Genomic DNA, 17,600 nt, shown 5'->3' with positions numbered 1-17,600 from the left:
AGATGAAACCAGTGTCGTGGTATGTCTGCTTCTTTGCATCCTCCACCCCAAACACACAGCCTGACTGGGCGCCCCTATGGGTTACTCTCAGAGCTGGGGCTCTTCTAGTAGAAAGAACCAAGCCTAAAGGTGGGAGGGTCTTCTCCGTCCGATGGAGTTGTACTGCCACCTAGCGGTAGGAGGAATTGGGGGCCAACCTAAAGGGGCAGTAGTACGATGGGCTTGGGGCAGAGACTAGGCAATGGGAAGTGGATGTGTCATGTTTATCTCCCCTGTGATTCCTCTCAGACATGGGCTTCTCGGCTGGGAGCCTCTTAGCTCTGATTTTTTTCATTTTGGACAAAGCTCCTTCCCCTCCTCCTTCCTTTCTCCAGGGTCATAACCAGGTAACCGCTGGATCAGTGTTCTATTTGGGTTGAATTCTCTGCTTTTCCTCATTTTAGTTAGTCAGTGACAAGCACCGGATGAGGTTTCCCTGAGACGGTGGATGAGATCCTGGATGTTTCTGAAGATGAAGGTAAAGTCTGGGGTTTGACATAAGTTGGGGTAAAGTCGGGGGACATGTGGGCTCTGAGCCCTCCCTGGGTGCTTCCTGACCCACTCAGGTGTCCCTGTAGCACAGCACAGCTCCGTGGGTCTGCACTGAAACCAGAGAGAAACTGCTTTTCAGAGATATTCTCTGCCCTTAAAAATACTTCATTAATGTAATTTTTTAGAAGGAAAAATCTACGTCACGGAGATTAAAATACAAAATCCCATGACGTTTCATAAATATGTGTTTGCATATATTATGCATAGAATATGGTTCTCCTCGGATCAATTATCAGAGCTGTAAAGAACTGCCATAGAATTCTGCCTGGTGCTTTCCTTGAGCTTTGAGCAAACAACAAGCTGTTGATTTTAAAAACTGTCCGAATCTGTTTAATACACTGCTCTTCTGACCGCATCAGGGGTCAGAAGGTTTGGGGGTATATCCATTTTCAACTTCTGTGAACCAGGTGCTTATGGCATCTGACGATCTCCTCACTTAAGTTAGGAAGGAACCCTCGGGGTGTCCGTGGTCGGACTGGACTGGGTTATCTCTCTGGCCCTTGAATGAATAACGTTGCAACTAGATGATTAAAGCTGTGCTTGTGTCCCCTGTGGTGATATGCCTCTCGCTTGAACTGACTGCAATCCTGTCCTTTCTTAAACTTGGCTCTCCTTTGCTTTCCAGGAACTGCTCATATATCTATAATGGGTATGAAACACTTTCTGTTCCCTGTGGTCCTTCCTCACAGTACATTTCACCCCCAAGCAACCCAAGCGCTCACTAATCCATTCCTGCTTTCCACCCTCCTCTGGCGGCTAACACCCCGGAGCCGGGAGCTTTGACTAAAAACAGGAAATGTACACCCATAAGATCCATGCCCTGGCGGGTAGCTCCCGCCTGTCCATCTCTGTGTCTGTGCCCATGCCACTGTGTGTGTGACCATAACTGCATGAGCTGTTGTTGTTACTTCATTCTGTCAGCTCCAGATCACAGAGTCAGGACACTCACTGCTAAGGGACAGCAAATGACACTGCCGAGTCGAGGGCTTCCAACCCCAGCGCAAGCAAGAAAAGGGAAACAGAGGCAGTCCGGGTTGTAGGCGTAGTGAGAACCTCGTGGTGAGGGGCTTAGGAAGCGATGAGTCTCCACCTGCCGTGGTCACAGGAACCCGTCAGCCCTTCCAAACGGACGGGTGCGGTTCCGTGGGAGCTTGTGCTTCTGTGGTGTGTGGGGCGGAAAAGAACAGAAGCAGCCCTTTGGCGTCGTCGCACACTCTGCAAGGGCTCTTTGGAAGTAGCATTTGCCAAGCCAAAAAAAAAAAAGAAAAGTTCTTTCTGGTTGTATTTTTTTTTTTTTCTTCTGCAAAGCCTGGTACAGACTGAGATGCTAGGAGCTGCTGCCCTGCTCTGGGTACCAGGGCTGGAGGAACAGGGCTGTCGAAGACGTTGCTAATGGGCCCCTTCGAGCATCTGAGCCTTCCTCCACTCCTCGGCACCGAGGACTGGGCAGAGCACTTTTGAAAAAGAAAGCCGAAGTCTCCGTTCTGTCACTCACTTAACCTCGTGTGGTTTCAGGAGAAGAACTCGTCGGCTCCAAGGCTGAGAGGCAGGATTCCAGGGATGTGGATGAAGAGAAAGAGCTGCTGGATTTTGTGCCGAAGCTAGATCAAGTGTAAGAAGTGCCCACCCCGTGGATGGCCGAGGTCCTGCCCTGGACCTCAGAGCAGAGAAACGTCACTGGAAGGCCAGCCCCTGGGTGTGCCCCTGACAGGGATAGTTGCCGGTCGGTTGGACTGTGGGTCCAGCACCTTAGGATAAACTAACTCTGTACCTTGAGCATCAAGTGGGGACATGGAGGCCTCCCTTACAACATATTGGCCGGGAGTGTCTCCCCTCCTCTTTTGGTACCTCTGCCTCCCAACTTTCTTCGTCCCTCACTCACAGTCTCATATGCATGCCCCTTCTCCCTCTCACACACTCTCAGTTTCTCACCCAGAAAAATCCACTGAGAAAATTCACATTAGAAACTGGTGCCTGAGCTCTAACACTGACCGCGTCCTTCCATACATTAGGGAAAACACAGAGAGAGGCTGTCTCTGCCCGGAACACATTTCTCACTCCTCCCTGTGACCCTGGGAGTCACTCTGCTGTGGGCACATTAGCACACAGGAATATTCTACAAATAAATCTAGAAGAGACCACTATGCAGATACACTGAGCCCTCGGCGTTTTCTGGAAAGACAGATGCGTGCCAGCGTAGTCCCACAGCTTATACAACGCAGGACAGTGAAACAAGCAGGAAGTGAAACAACAAGCATATGTAATCAATTAGTATTTGTTGAACATCACTTAGAAAGAAGTACAAGACTTGTCCCCTGGCCATAAAGAAACTACAGATTTATTTGGTAGGATCAAAACACACACCAAGAGGTCATATAGCAATGCCGAATAAGGTGTGGAGGCCAGAGCGAGGATTCTGTCAACAAGGGCTCTGAGGCTAAGAACTGGGCTGATGAGAGCGGGGAGGATCCCTGGAGGAGGTGGCCCTTCAGTGAGGTTGTGAGGGACAGTGGGGCTCCGGGGAAAGGCTTTGAGGCGAAGGGAGGAAGCTAGTCAGTGGTGGAGGCTGAGTTGTATTGCATGTGTAAATGGGCGGCGGGTCCAGGCTGGGTGAGGGAGCAGATTGGGTAGGTTATTATGGGGGTACAGAGGTGTTTCACTGAGGCCTCCCATGGAAGAAGGGGGACCACTTGGAAGGATCGTCTCTTTGATTTTCCAATTGTCTTGGGGCACAGGGTGGAATCTCCAGCCATCCCGAGGATTCCCTGTGTCACACCTGAGACAGTGGTGATCAGGTCTGAAGAGCCAGAACAGGTAAGAAGCATCCTGTCTCTTGTTTTCCATTTTGTGGAGAGCAGAGACCCCTGGGACAATGATTGCTTCGAGATGACCTGGGGCAGTGGTCAGCAAACTCATTAGTCAACAGAGCCAAATATCAACAGTACAACGGTTGAAATTTCTTTTGAGAGCCACATTTTTTAAACTTAAACTTCTTCTAATGCCACTTCTTCAAAATAGACTCGCCCAGGCCGTGGTATTTTGTGGAAGCGCCACACTCAAGGGGCTAAAGAGCCGCATGTGGCTTGCGAGCCGTAGTTTGCCGACCACAGACCTGGGATACGAGAGGAGCTAACAGTTGAAACACGTGTAGCATTTACTGAGTCCTGCAGATCCGAGGTTCTACATGCTCCTCGTAGCCCCTGGGGTGTCGGTGTTCTCATGATCCCAGACGTGACTGACATGGCGTCTCGCAGAGCCCACGGGCGTGGGAAACACCATTACGCGGGTTCAGTCACGAGCAAGGCTGAGAACTGACGCCAGAAGTTCAGCTCAAAAGCCCATGTTCTCATGGCCGACCCCGGTGCACGCGTGCGCTCTCTGCAGCCACGGGGGCAGCAGGTCACGGTGCTGGGGAGCTAGCCCCAGGCTGCACCTGCCCCTACAGCGAAGTTTCGGGCACGTCACAGAACCCCGCGCTCCTTTTCTTTTCCATCAGGAAAAGGGAGCAGTTTCTGCCTCATCTTCCTTAAGGGATTATTAGGAGCTTAAAACACCAATAGGAATAGAAGAGGGTGTCAGAGAGATTGTTCCCACTTGGGATATTGCTCATTGCAGTACCCTACGTTGTGGCTCCCCTGGATGGCGTCTGAATTTGTCTCCAACAAGGGTCGGGTGGTTTAAAACAATTTCATTTCCCCTTGGTTACTTTTATGCCCCCCCCCCCCCCCCCCCGCCCAGAACAAGGGGTTTTTCTAGCATAAAAAGAGAGCAGTGTGGTGTTTGAGGTTGGAAATGACAGCCTGAGGCCTGATACCTGAGCCAGGCGTGTCTGTGTCCCACAAAGGCTGGTCTCTTCCACTGCCCCTGAGGGGGTGTGTGTCTGAGTGCAGCAGCCGTAGCCCTGGCCCCAAGTGGCTGTGACGCTGTCCAGCCAGCCATTCTAGGCTGGGTATATTGTGGTGGCAGATATTGGTGTCACTCATTGGGTGGCATCTGGGGGGCATGGTCAGATACAGCCCTGGTCCTGCTGGGGCACACTCCCTGAGTGCTGCCCAAATCAACAAAAGCAGCTGGGTGGAACTGTGTCCTGCTGTTCCTTGACCAACCCATTCTCTTCGACTCCTCAAATCAGCAGGTGTTGCTGGAGTCCTACTGTGTGCCCTGCACAGGGCTGGATGGCAGACTAGGAGACCCATACCTGCCTCCTAGGAGCTGATGGTCCAACCAGCAAGGGTGGACTCAGCTACATGAAACCATTTAGCACAAAATGAGGGAAGCGTAACTCTCCAAGTGCTCAGCGGTGTAGTGTGAGTTTTTCCAGATCAGAGTCGAAGGGAAAGATGGATGGAGGAGGCGAGACATGAAAAGTGAACAGCGAAGGAGAGGGACAGGGCGTCTGCACCTGTGGGAAAGCATGAGCGAGAGCAGAGTTGAGAACAGGCCTGGAGGGGATGGAGACAGGTCCAGACCCTGGTGGCTTTCATGAGTCCTTGTGTGAGGCAGCCCCATGTCCTGCAGTTGCAGTATTACTGTGAGGCAGGGCCTGTCCCATTGGCAGGTGAGATAACAGGAAGCCGCCCCCCCCCCAACACACACACACACACACACAGAAGGGCAATGGTCTGTTCCAGTCACCTCATGGACCTCAGGTGCCTGCAAGACAAGGAGCTCACCCAGAGCTAAAGAGCGAGTAGGCGATGGTGCAGAGTGTGTTGCCAACTCTAGTGTGAAAACCAAGCCAGCTCAAGCAGAGGTTTCAGGCTGGGGTGTAGCTGGAGAACAGGGGGGTAGGTCAGCAGTGGGCACAGGACCTAAGATTGAAACCAGACTGGAGGGAGGACCTGCTCCTTCCGTCCGTTCTGAGACTCCGTCCCAGAGTCGTGAGCTGAGGAGAGGCCATGCTAGGAGGTAGCCGTGCTTCCTTTCACTCCAGGCACGCCACGGGTCCCCGTGGTTCCTGGCGAGGAGGTGCTCCTGAGCCTCCCCCGCCAGGCTCAGCATCGGCTGTCCCCAGACCAGCACCTGTGGCCTGGGAGGGGCTAAGACAGTTGGCCTTTTTCTCCTCCTCAGGCATCTAAAGAGTATGATGAAGACTCACTCATCCCCAGCAGCCCGGCCACAGAGACCTCAGACAACATCAGCCCGGTGGCCAGCCCCGTGCACACAGGGTGAGTGGCCCCCGTGTGGGGCTCGGGCCCCCACGCTCCCTGTCTCGGAGGGAGCACGTGGATACCCAACACGGATCTGCCTGTGCCCTAGGTTTCTGGTGAGCTTCATGGTGGACGCCCGGGGAGGCTCCATGAGAGGGAGCCGGCACAACGGCCTGCGGGTGGTGATCCCGCCTCGGACGTGTGCGGCACCCACTCGCATCACCTGCCGCCTGGTCAAGCCGCAGAAGCTGAGCACGCCGCCCCCGCTGGCCGAGGAGGAGGGCCTGGCCAGCAGGATCATCGCGCTGGGGCCCACGGGGGCTCAGTTCCTGAGGTGCGAGGCTTCCCTGTGGGTGTGCAGGGTGTCCCTAACCTGTCCCTGCCCTGTGGGTCCATCGCTGCCACCTCGGCAGCAACCACAGAGCCATCCGCCACAGGGCAGAGAGGGGACGAGCCTGGTGCCCCTGTCATCTCATTTCTCTGCTGTCCCGGCAGGAACAGCCCCCCGAGCCCCCCGTCCCCATTAACTGCCTGTTCCTGAGTACACCAAGGAGTCCACAGCCCGGGTGGAGCTCAATACTCTCCAACCTCGTATGACACTAGAGAAGGGACAGGAAGACAGAGCTACTTTGGGGACCTCCCCCCCAGGGTTTAATTACTTCAGCTTCAAAATGGTCTTACTAGAGTCTTAGTAACTAGACTAAGACAACTTTACAGCATCACCCCATGGCCGGCAAGATCAATGGGCTTCGAAGCCCATTCATTCCTCACCTCGTCTGCGGCAGGCAGACGGGCCTTCTGCCCAAGCGTTGTTATTCTTCAGGCACCACGGCTGGCGGCTGGCAGCGGCTGGCGCGCCGGGACAGGTCTTGCCCAGAAAGCCCTGCCTTCTCCTCTCTGTCCACTCCCTGTCTCCACCCCAAGCTCTCACCCACCACTTGTAAAGCAGCCTGCCGAGGCCTGTGTGCTGATTTCCCCTTCGAGTGTAGTCCCCTGTCATGATCGCTGTGCTAGCGGGAAGCCGGGGCTCTGAGAGGCGCCGTGCAGAGATGTCAGGCGGGCTCGGCATCAGGTCCAAGGGCAGAGCTGTTTGCCTGGCGGTGACTGACAGGGGCCATAAGGAGGTCTGTTCCACAGTCGGGACCTGCCCACAGGTGGGGCCCCGCTGTGGCTACAGGACCCCTTCTCCCTCCAGGCAGGAACCAGCTGCCCCACCACCCCCTCTTCCCTCCCTTTGCCACAAGGCACGCACCCCGAATCCTCACACCTCCCCACTATCCCCTCTGTGCCCGCAGCCCTGTGATTGTGGAGATCCCCCACTTTGCCTCCCATGGCCGCGGGGATCGCGAGCTCGTGGTGCTGCGGAGTGAAAACGGCTCCGTGTGGAAGGAACACAAGAGCCGCTACGGAGAGAGCTACCTGGATCAGATCCTCAACGGAATGGACGAAGGTAACTGAGCCCCAGAAGCCCCAGAGCAGGCGCCCTCCTTCTGGAAGATGGCATTTGAGGCTGTACGTTGGGGATGGGCTGTTGGCTGCCTGGAGTTTGGAGAGCCCCGAGAGCCTGGAGATGGCCCGTTAAGTGCAGTTCCGGGTCCCTGGGGCATCTGAGTGAGCACCTGACCCCTATCTGCCACCTGCATCTCCTTCTGGACTTTCTGGATGCAGGGATTTCTCCCTCCCAGCCGCTCAGCCTCTCCCCGCCCCCCTCCGCCTCCCCACTGGGTGGAGGCCTGCCCCCGGAGAGAGCAGTGCTGAGGGGGCTCTGGGACATGGTGGTGGCTGAGCCTGGGCTCGGCATGACGGGGCTAATGGCACCATGCCCCGTGATTCCAGAACTGGGGAGTCTGGAGGAGCTGGAGAAGAAGCGGGTGTGCCGCATCATCACCACGGACTTCCCCTTGTACTTCGTGATCATGTCCCGGCTCTGCCAGGACTACGACACCATCGGCCCTGAAGGGGGCTCTCTGAAGAGCAAGCTGGTGCCCCTGGTGCAGGCGACGTTCCCAGAAAATGCCGTCACCAAGAGAGTGAAGCTGGCTCTGCAGGTGACGTGGCCTCCTCCTCACCTGATGGGGCGCCCCCTGCCCCCCCCCTTCCGCCCCCCTGCCGTACCCAGACAGAGTTCATGACAGGTGGAAGGTGTTCAAGGCCCTCAGGAAGACGACCCTCACCCCCACACTTTTGCCCAGTGCCTGACAATTTTATTAGTGATTTGATGTTAAAGCTCAAAAGGCCATTGGGTGGGTGGGATCCAGCAGGTAGCAGCTCCCTGTGAAGTTGCTGAATGTTCCGGATAAGGCATTAACCCACGTGGCCTCCTGGAGGCTACCTTCCCGGGAAGGAGGAGCCACAGGGAAATGGCGGGAAAAGGCTCAGAAGGGAGAGCTAAGCAGTGCCGTCAGCCCTGGGTAGCCCTGGGGTCCCTCCTTTGCACTCCGTATAGACAGCCCCTTGGGGACTGTGCTGTTTCCTGTCCACGAGCCCCACTGAGGCTCTGGGGCTGAGTGTCCCCTGTTCGGCCCTTCGCAGGCCCAGCCTGTTCCAGATGAGCTCGTCACCAAACTCCTGGGCAATCAGGCCACGTTCAGCCCCATTGTCACCGTGGAGCCCAGGCGCCGGAAATTTCACCGGCCCATCGGGCTGCGGATCCCACTCCCTCCTTCCTGGACGGACAACCCGCGGGACAGCGGGGAGGGAGACACCACCAGCCTGCGCCTGCTCTGCAGCGTCATTGGTGAGAGGTGACCCCTGGCCTCTGGCCTGTCTTCTGTCCTTCCAGCCACTCCTGGGGGAGACAGGAGAAGGCAAAGATCGCCGCCGTCTCGCATTTTGTTGGCTTGGCCTAGTGAGGTGCTCTCCAAAGGGATGGAGGGGTGATGCGTCTGAGTAGAGCCCACGCCCTCCGGGGAAGCTCTGGGATGGGGGCTGGGGGCCACTCGGAGGTGACGTGGCCTCCTCCTCACCCGATGGGGCGCCCCCTGCCCCCTCTTCCGCCCCCCGCCCTACCCAGACAGAGTTCATGACAGGTGGAAGGTGTTCAAGGCCCTCAGGAAGACGACCCTCACCCCCACACTTTTGCCCAGTGCCTGACAATTTCATTAGCGATTTGACATTAAAGCTCAAAAGACCGTTGGGTGGGTGGGATTCGGCAGGCAGCAGCTCCCTGTGAGGTTGCTGAATGTCCCGGATAAGATGAGCTTGTCACCAAACTCCTGGGCAATCAGGCCACGTCACCCCCGGCTGCTCTGAGAAAGGGGCTGGGGGCCACTCGGAGGAGGGGGAGGAGAGTATGGGCGAGCAGGTGTGCTCAGGGCTTCACCAGATGTGCCTGTCTCTGCCCTGCACCCCGGCCTCACTGCTTTGACAAGCTCTGTGTGTGTTCTGAAGTCTGTCTCCCAGCCCAATCTCTGGTCCTCTTGTAGGAGGAACAGACCAAGCCCAGTGGGAAGATATAACGGGAACAACCAAGCTCGTGTATGCCAACGAGTGTGCCACCTTCACCACCAACGTCTCTGCCAGGTGAGACGCGGCCCAGCCCAGCCCAGCCCAGGGGACTTCCGGGCCCTGCATGGAGGGGTCAGCGCTGCCCCTGGCGGTAGCCGCCCTCGTGCCCCCACCTGCCCATCCCAGGCTTGCGCCTCAGTGTCCTCCACATCGAAGCCCTGCAGGGACCACCAGCAGTGCCGGAGCGGCCGTGGCGTGGCTGGCCGGTCGCTCCTGTCTGGGTGGCAATGAAGCTCTCCGTTGGGCATTTCGGAACGTGCTTATGCTTAGCCCTCTCTTTGCAGGTTTTGGCTGTCGGACTGTCCTCGGACTGCTGAGGCCGTGAACTTCGCCACCCTGCTGTACAAGGAGCTCACCGCGGTGCCCTACATGGCCAAGTTTGTCATTTTTGCCAAGATGAATGACCCCCGAGAAGGGCGGCTGCGCTGCTACTGTATGACGGACGATAAGGTGGACAAGACCCTCGAGCATCACGAGAACTTCGTTGAGGTGGCCCGGAGCAGGGACATAGAGGTAAGCACCTGCACCCCTTTGCCCTTTGTCCCTGGGCACTCCCGGGCCGGCCTCACGTCCCACGGTGAGACAGAGCTTCTGGAGCCAGGAGGGGGCACGTGTGGGCTCTGTTCTCCAGGACCATGGCCCAGGGCAGTCCGGAAATCCTTCCTCGGGTGATGGGGGAGGCTTCCTGGGCTCTCTCTCTCTCTCTCTTTTTTTTTTTAAAAAATATATTTTATTGATTTTTTACACAGAGAAAGGGAGAGGGTAGAGAGTTAGAAACATCGATGAGAGAGAAACATCGACCAGCTGCCTTCTGCACACTCCCTACTGGGGATGTGCCCGCAACCAAGGTACATGCCCTTGACTGGAATCGAACCTGGGACCCTTCAGTCCGCAGGCCGACGCTTTAGCCACTGAGCCAAACCGGTCAGGGCTGGGCTGTCTCTTTTTAAAAAATATATATTTTGATCGATTTTAGAGAGGAAGGGAGGGGGAGAGAGAGATAGAAACATCAATGATGAGAATCATTGATCGGCTGCTTCCTGCTTGCCCCATACTGGGGATCGAGCCCGAAACCCAGGCATGTGCCCTTGACGGGAATTGAACCCCAGGACCCTTCAGTCCACAGGCCGATGCTCTGTCCACTGAGCCAAACCAGCTAGGGCCTGGGCTGTTTCTCTGATGCCCCTCTTGAGAAGCACACGAAGGTGAGGAACGTCATTGTTGGCCCAGTGATTTGTGATGATGAGAGCTGACATTTGTTAAAGTCCTTAGGTACCAGGTAACAGTAAAAGTGCTTGGCTAGCATAATTTCACCTGATTCTCATAACTGTGTGTACTTTTATCCCCAGTTTACAGATGAGGAGACTGAGGCTGAGAGAGGTTAAGTAACCTATCTAAGGTCACATAACTAAGTAAACAGCCGGGAAAGGATTTGTCCAAGTAGTCTGACCCCAGAGCCCACACCCTGACCTGTGCTAGGGTTTTGGTAGCATCCAGCTGAGGAAGCAGGAGAGAGGGTGGGACAGATGATGACTGGATTGGAATCTGCCACTGACCCCAGGATACTCGCTCATGTTAAGATGTGTGATAAGCCACAACCTTCCCGAAAGTCTGGTCTCGGAGTTGGTGCTGAGCCTTTGCGGGTGGCTGAGGGCCTAGAAGAAAGAACTAACTAAGCAAAGCATTTATTCTGTTTGGGCCTCAATTTCCTCAGCTGTCAAATGGGTTCAGTTGAAAGCAGTATATACACAGTAGGGCCCCTTATGTTAGGGGTGAGATTAAAATGTCGCATGGGCCCAAGCCGGTTTGGCTCAGTGGATAGAACGTCGGCCTCGGACTGAAGGGTCCTGGGTTCGATTCCGGTCAAGGGCACATACCTCGGTTTGCAGGCTCGATCCCCAGCCCTGGTGGGAAGCAACCAATCGATGTGTTTCTCTCATATCAATGTTTCTCTCTTTCTGTCTCTCCCCCTCCCTTCCACGCTGTCTAAGAAATAAATGGTGGGTGGGGGGGGAAATATCTTCTGGTGAGGATTAACAAACAAACAAACAAAAATTTGCATGGTCCTTCTAGCACTCTGCATACACTAAACATTTTGAATGGGTGTGAAAAACGGTTTGTTTTTTCAGAAGTCATTTTATGATATCCTAGTGGGGTTCTAGGGCACTCTGACAGCCATCCTGGTCAGCCAGACAGGGATATATGAAGGTTTCTGTTTGCTGTAAAACCCTTTCCAGTAAGAAAGCATAACCTGGAAATATAACCTTTTCCCAAACCAGGAGTGTGGTTTCCCAGAGCAGACCGGTACCTGGAGCTGTAGGAGGGGTGCGTCCCGAGGGAGGGAAGGCCAGAGCTGAAGGCAGGACAGCACCTCTGGGTGCTTCTATGTGACAGCTGGGTCACTTTCCCTTCCCTGCAGGTGCTGGAAGGGACGCCCCTGTTCGCAGAACTCTCCGGGAACCTGGTGCCTGTCAAAAAAGCTGCCCAGCAGCGGAGTTTCCAGTTCCAGTCATTCCGGGAGAACCGTCTGGCCATTCCTGTCAAGGTGCCGACCTCCCTTCTGGGTCTAGAAAGTTTGGGAGGCAGAAATCTCTCGGCCAGCCTCGTGGCCTGTGGAATGCCCCCCTGAGTTCCCTTTGCGTGATTGGATTTAGGTGAGGGACAGCAGCCGAGAACCAGGAGGGTCCTTGTCGTTCCTGCGCAAGGCGATGAAGTACGAGGACACGCAGCACATTCTCTGTCACTTGAACATCACCATGCCCCCCTGCACCAAGGTGAGCTCCCCCCTCCCCCCGCCCCCCGAGGAGGATCCTGGGCCAGAGGTGGGGTCCCTGAGGAGGTCGTAGGTCGACCACTTCCAAAGGGCTTCCCCCTGTTGAAAAGCTGCCTTTGGATTCCCTGAGGCTCGGGAAGGCTCTTCAGTCTCCTCTGACATTTGGCTGTGGCCTGGCAGGGACAGCATGCCTGGCCCTTTCTGCAAAGCTCAGGAACAAAACATCAGTGTCAGGTGGCAATCTGCGTGTTCACCCTAGGGACTCTGAGCTCTCTAGTATGTCCCTTCTAGGAGGTTTGAAGGAACATGAAAAACATCTACCCCGGTACCCGTCATCTGAGGCCTCTGAGGCTTAAAACTGGGCATGGAATTGCTCAAGGTCACCCAGCCATTTGATAGCTTTTTTTGAGCCTCTTTTTCAGGTGCTTCCCTCAGAGAAGGGATCCCTGGTGTCTCAGCCAGTGCAAACACCCAGGTTTTTGAGCTCACCAAAGGCATCGTGACCAAGTATGGTCACTTATTGATATCTGTAGGATTATCAGCGTCAGCACATATCACAGGGACTTGGGAGTGATCATATGTCTCCATGTTTTTGTTGGTGTTGTTTTAATAATCAGCCTTCCCTGCCAAAATAGAAAAGCAGCAAGGTTATATTCATGCATCTGTGGCTCAAATTCTCTTTCCTGTCTGGGGACCGGGGGGAGCCAACTTCTTTTTCAAAATAGGATTCCTGAATCCTTGATCAAGCATCTGGGTGCTTTTCCATGGCGTTAGGCCTTGGACCACTATCACAAATGGGTCTTTTGAGCAGAAAGGAACCCAGAAAACAGTTTTTGGTGTGTGTGTGTGTGTGTGTGTGTGTGTGTGTGTTTTAGTTCAAACCCCAGCTTCACCATTTATTAGCTGAGTGAGCTTGCACAAGTTATTTAGCCTGTCTGTGCCTCAGTTTCCTCATTGATGACATGGGAATAATAATAGTATCTACCTTGTAGGTCTATACAAGGATTATACAGGGTCTGGAACATGATAAGGGCCTCACGGGTTTGTAATTATTGTTATTATTTTTAAAATATATATTTTTATTGAATTTTTAAAGCGGAAGGAAGGGAGAGGGATAGAGAGAAACATCAATGAGAAACTTCATCGATTGGCTGCCTCCTGCACGCCCCCTACTTGGGATCAAGCCCACAACCTGGGCATGTGCCCTGGCGGGGAATCAAACTGGTGACCTCTTGGTTCCTGGGTCGACGCTCAGTCACGGAGCCACATCAGCCAGGCATTATTACTACTCCTATTATTATTATCACTACTATTATCATTATTAAAGTATGTGAGGGTTAGCAACACCCTCTCACCCCCACACTTCTACTCCTTGTGTTCAGGCCCCAAAGAAGTGGAGTCTTACTGTTCTCCACCCCACAGCTTATAGCTCGAATCACCTTCTCCAAGAGGGGGAGGGCCTGAAACCCACAGCACGCTTTCCTTGTCGTCCTTCTGCAGGGGAGCGGAGCCGATGACAGGAGACGGACTCTGACACCGCTGGCCCTGAGATACAGCATTCTCAGCGAATCCACACTGGGTATACACCTCCCTGGCATGCTATGTGCCCGCTCCCTTTTCCAAGGAGGTTGTGAGTGAGCCCACTCCTCCCACCCTCACAGCAGCTCTCGGTTGATAGGATGGACACCGTGCGTCATAAACGCGGCAGGTGGAGCCTTTGGCTTGGGTCTCCTCCTGACCCTTACAGGTTCTCATTAACCTGGTGCGCACTGGGGTTCACACCTGACCTGAGCATCCATCTGGGGTCGTTTACTCACCCCGGTCGATTCTGTGTCCCACCGAGGCTGCTCAATGAAACCCCATCCTTCTCCCCAGGTTTTCTCAGTGGGACAGACCGAGCAGACATGAAGATGGCCCTTATATCCGAACACCTTGGTCTCAGCTGGGCAGGTGAGCCAGGGAGTTTGAGGTAGAAAAAGCACGTTGCCTGTGTACACCTCCCCCTAAGGAGCACCTGATGAAAGCACTTCTAGACCTCTTTTTACTATCCATTGTGTTGTGATTGTCTTGGATAGGTCTGTTGCCCAAGCAACTCCTTTGGGGCCAATCGAAAGGCAGGCGCTTCCTCTCTCTCTCCCATTTCCATCTGGATTTCCTTTGTAAGAAAGAATGCAACGTTTGACGTTACAAGAGACCTTAGAATTGATCTGGTTCACCTCATTTTACAGATGGGAAAACTGAGATCCCACCAAATGGAGTGACTTTAATTATGTAGCTAGTTAGTGACGGAGCCCAGAAGAGCCAGCAAACAAACAACAAACACTCAAGCAAAAGCCAGGTCACCTGGCGGCCTGTCCACCGCCCCCTACACACTTCCCATTGCCTTTCCTCATAGGTTGGTGTTGCTGAGGGAAAAGGGGGGTTAAAGGCTAAATCTCAGCATTTTTTCATTTACAATCTCCGGCAGTCGCTGAAACCTACCACATGTCTTGTCAACAATAAGGGTGGGTCACATTCGAAGTGAAGAGTGGGCAAAATAAAGTGGAAGCTGGAAACGTGCTTTGCGCAGTCATAGGCCCTATAACTGAATTCTCCCCCGTCTTTTGGTGAGATTTTATATGAATAGGCCCCCACAGTCCCCCTGCAGGAGAGCTTCAGACAAACTCAGAAACCTAAGCAAGAACTTGCTGAAGGGCAGTGTGACAAAGGTTCCCAACAGGAATTCTGAGACTTTTTCTTTAAGCCAAAAAAAAGAAAAGAAAAGAAAAGAAAAAAAGAATGTCTACTGCTTATTCTTAAGGGGTGTGTGTGTGTGTGTGTGTGTGTGTGTGTGTGTGTGACTGGCACCTTCTGATTCTCACTGTAACTTTCCCTCTGGTCTTTCTCATCCTTGAAATTAGACTCTGATGCTGTTCTCCCTTCTAAAGCACCTGTGAGACATGACAATAAAAATAACGGGAGGGAAAATAGGCGAACAGTCTGTGTTATTGCCTTGCTTTTAGATGGGAGCTTGCATTTTCATTTAAAATGTAAATAATGCCTTTCCCTGAAGAAATGTAACTACAGAAATGCATTGCCATTCTAATTGCTTCTTGGTGGAATGTAAGCGGCCTCCTGGTGCAGTACAGGCAGCCCTGGGGTGGGCGTCCGCAGGCTGGGCCCCACTCCTGGCTCTGCACCAGAGTCTGTGACCTTGGATAAGTTGCTTACCTTTCTAAGAGGCTGCCTGGTCATCTTAGATTTCACTCGGTATTTCTTGGTAAGAAGGAATATCCAATTCAAAGGTGCTCCCGGCCAGATGCCCAGCTTGGGCGCTGGACCAGCTCCGGCTTGGCTCACGCCGCGTCTTGTTCTTTGCTTGCAGAGCTGGCCCGGGAGCTGCAGTTCAGCGTGGAAGACATCAACAGGATTCGCGTAGAAAACCCCAACTCGCTGTTGGAGCAAAGCGCAACCTTGTTGAACCTCTGGGTCATCCGCGAAGGCACAAACGCCAAGAGTCAGTACCATTAAGCTGAGGACGCCTCTCTTTCCAAAGCCTGTGCCAGGACCTAGTCTTCTCCACATAGCTCTTCTTTCAGAATCCATGTTTCACGTTAGCCTTCGGAACCGATCTGTTTTGCACTCTGTCCCTCTCACGCACACACCTCTCAGGCTCCGCTGGGTCTTCTGGGCATTCCCACCGGAAGAGGATACCAGAGAACCGTGGCCTCCAGCTTGCCCCCTTCCTCACAGTTGCCCCAGGACCCCTAGGTAGCAGCACACGTGTAGGGTATGTGACTTCCTGTTGAATTTCTCAAACAATTGAGGACGGTCCTCTCGGGACAGAGCATGGGTGAGCGAAGCCTGTCCTCCTCCTCCTCCCAGAAGTCTTTTTTCCTCCAACCTGGGGGAAGGTTTTTCTCACTCTTTTCAGCTCCTCCTCAACCAAATTCCCGTAGTCAGAACCACTAAGAGGAAATGGAGTGTTTCCATTTGCATCCCAAGTCCACCGGCCCTGAGATACAGCATTCTCCGCGAATCCACAGGACCAAGGATTTTAACTATTCTCACGCTCCTTCTCTTGTAGTTTTCTTCTTAAATGACAGTAGTCTTTCCAGGCTTTGAAATTGGCTACTATTAGGGACTGGAATAGATCTCTTACAGGGTAACGGCATCTTCTCCACAGAGCAGTTTGCTTGGATTCTGGAATGCCTCCACGTTCTGAAAAAATAAATCGCCTTCCCCCATCTCCCGTTTCCCCCTCCCGGTGTTCAGAGCCCCGGGGCATTCTGCACTGCCCTGCACTCATCAGAGTTCCTTCGCAAGCCCTTCTTTCCTTCTCCCCGACAGTGGAGAACCTGTACACCGCCCTGCGGAACATTGACCGGAGCGAGATCGTGAACATGTTGGAAGGCTCTGGCAGACAAAGCCGCAATCTGAAGCCGGACCGGCGGCACACGGAGCGGGACTACTCCTCCTCGCCCTCCCAGATGAATGGTGAGTGTCCCCTGTGAGGAGGTGGGGCTGGGCCAAGCCGGCCTCCCAGCCTCCAGCCGGAGACTCTTTATGAAGCCATCTCTCCCGTGGGTGGGAGGTCTGTCTCCACAACTCCCTCCCCAGGGTGGTGAGGAAAAGGTGAGCAAGAGAGACAGGCCTGCTCCTCTCTGCAGAGAGGTTCCCTGAGGCTACCCCAGCAACAGGCTGCCAGGGGACCTGCTGTCGTAGTGGAAGAGTTTGGGGCAGCTGCTAGACTCCTGCCCCTACAGGTCGCACGTCCTCTGTGCGGCTCTGCACCGGGCCTGGGCGCTCTCTGGGCATCCGTGTCCCCATGTGTAAAACAGTCAGTAGCTGAGGAGCAAAGGGCCCGGAGCTGCTGGCCCAGGTCTGATGGGGATCAGCTGGGTGCTACTTTCAAAGTCCCATTGCAGCCCCCCTGTGAGGCTAAGCAGGTTACTTTTCTTTGAGTCCAATGTCTCCTTTTCTCTCTCTCCCTTTTTCCTCACCCTGCCTATTTCCCCCTCACTCTTTGTGATGTGGTTCAGCATGCACAGGAGCCCCCAATGTGACCAGGCCCCTGGGGGGTTGACCTTTGCCCTCAGCACTCCCACTGCTGTCTCTTGAGGACCACTTTCCTTTCAGCAGCCATGGAAGGAGCCAGCGCATGAAGGACGGGCCAGAGACTCCCACTCCCGGCCCTTCAGCTGACCTCCTCTAGCCGTGGGCACAGAGGCAGAGCAGAGACCTGCTCTGTGGTGGGAGCAGGGGGCCGGGTTCTAGTCCCTCTTCCCTCCTGACTCCAGGTGCGGCTGTTATCGTCTCTTCTTTAAAATCAGCAATTGGGTTAGATCCCTCAGATTCCTTACAGACCCTGAAAAACAATGTTTAATGTTGTGAACGATCATCCTCTGGTGCCTAATATTACCCTGGAGAGCTGCACTGCGCTCTTTCTGCTCCCCAAGCTCCTAGTTTAATGCTCCTCCCCAGCCACTCACACGTGTGCTCCTGTGCGGGCACCTGTGGCGCCGGGCATGGTCCTGAGTGGGTAAGTTCTAGGCTGGGCTGGGCACAGGGCCTCCTGCCAGGCGGAGCTGGCTCAGGCC

The 17,600-nt window shown here is 54.3% G+C and overlaps 1 protein-coding gene across 1 annotated transcript in view; it reads left to right on the top strand.

Moving 5' to 3' along the window:
• Positions 1–17,600, top strand: part of ANK1 (ankyrin 1) — a gene marked incomplete at its 5' end in the record, with an annotated part of 198,141 nt that overhangs the window by 157,622 nt on the left and 22,919 nt on the right. The window contains 18 exon segments of the mRNA XM_079779383.1: positions 444–467; positions 469–517; positions 1,217–1,240; positions 2,107–2,203; positions 3,327–3,405; positions 5,662–5,759; positions 5,851–6,075; positions 7,037–7,191; positions 7,578–7,789; positions 8,274–8,478; positions 9,167–9,263; positions 9,533–9,761; positions 11,668–11,793; positions 11,903–12,022; positions 13,522–13,600; positions 13,897–13,971; positions 15,386–15,517; positions 16,351–16,497. Coding sequence (XP_079635509.1) covers positions 444–467; positions 469–517; positions 1,217–1,240; positions 2,107–2,203; positions 3,327–3,405; positions 5,662–5,759; positions 5,851–6,075; positions 7,037–7,191; positions 7,578–7,789; positions 8,274–8,478; positions 9,167–9,263; positions 9,533–9,761; positions 11,668–11,793; positions 11,903–12,022; positions 13,522–13,600; positions 13,897–13,971; positions 15,386–15,517; positions 16,351–16,497 — 2,173 coding nt within the window.

Source organism: Cnephaeus nilssonii (genome assembly GCF_951640355.1).
Source record: "Cnephaeus nilssonii genome assembly, chromosome: 8".
NCBI lineage: Eukaryota > Metazoa > Chordata > Mammalia > Chiroptera > Vespertilionidae > Cnephaeus > Cnephaeus nilssonii.
The sequence above is the reverse complement of the archived record's forward strand: the minus strand, read 5'-3'. Positions and strand labels throughout refer to the sequence as shown.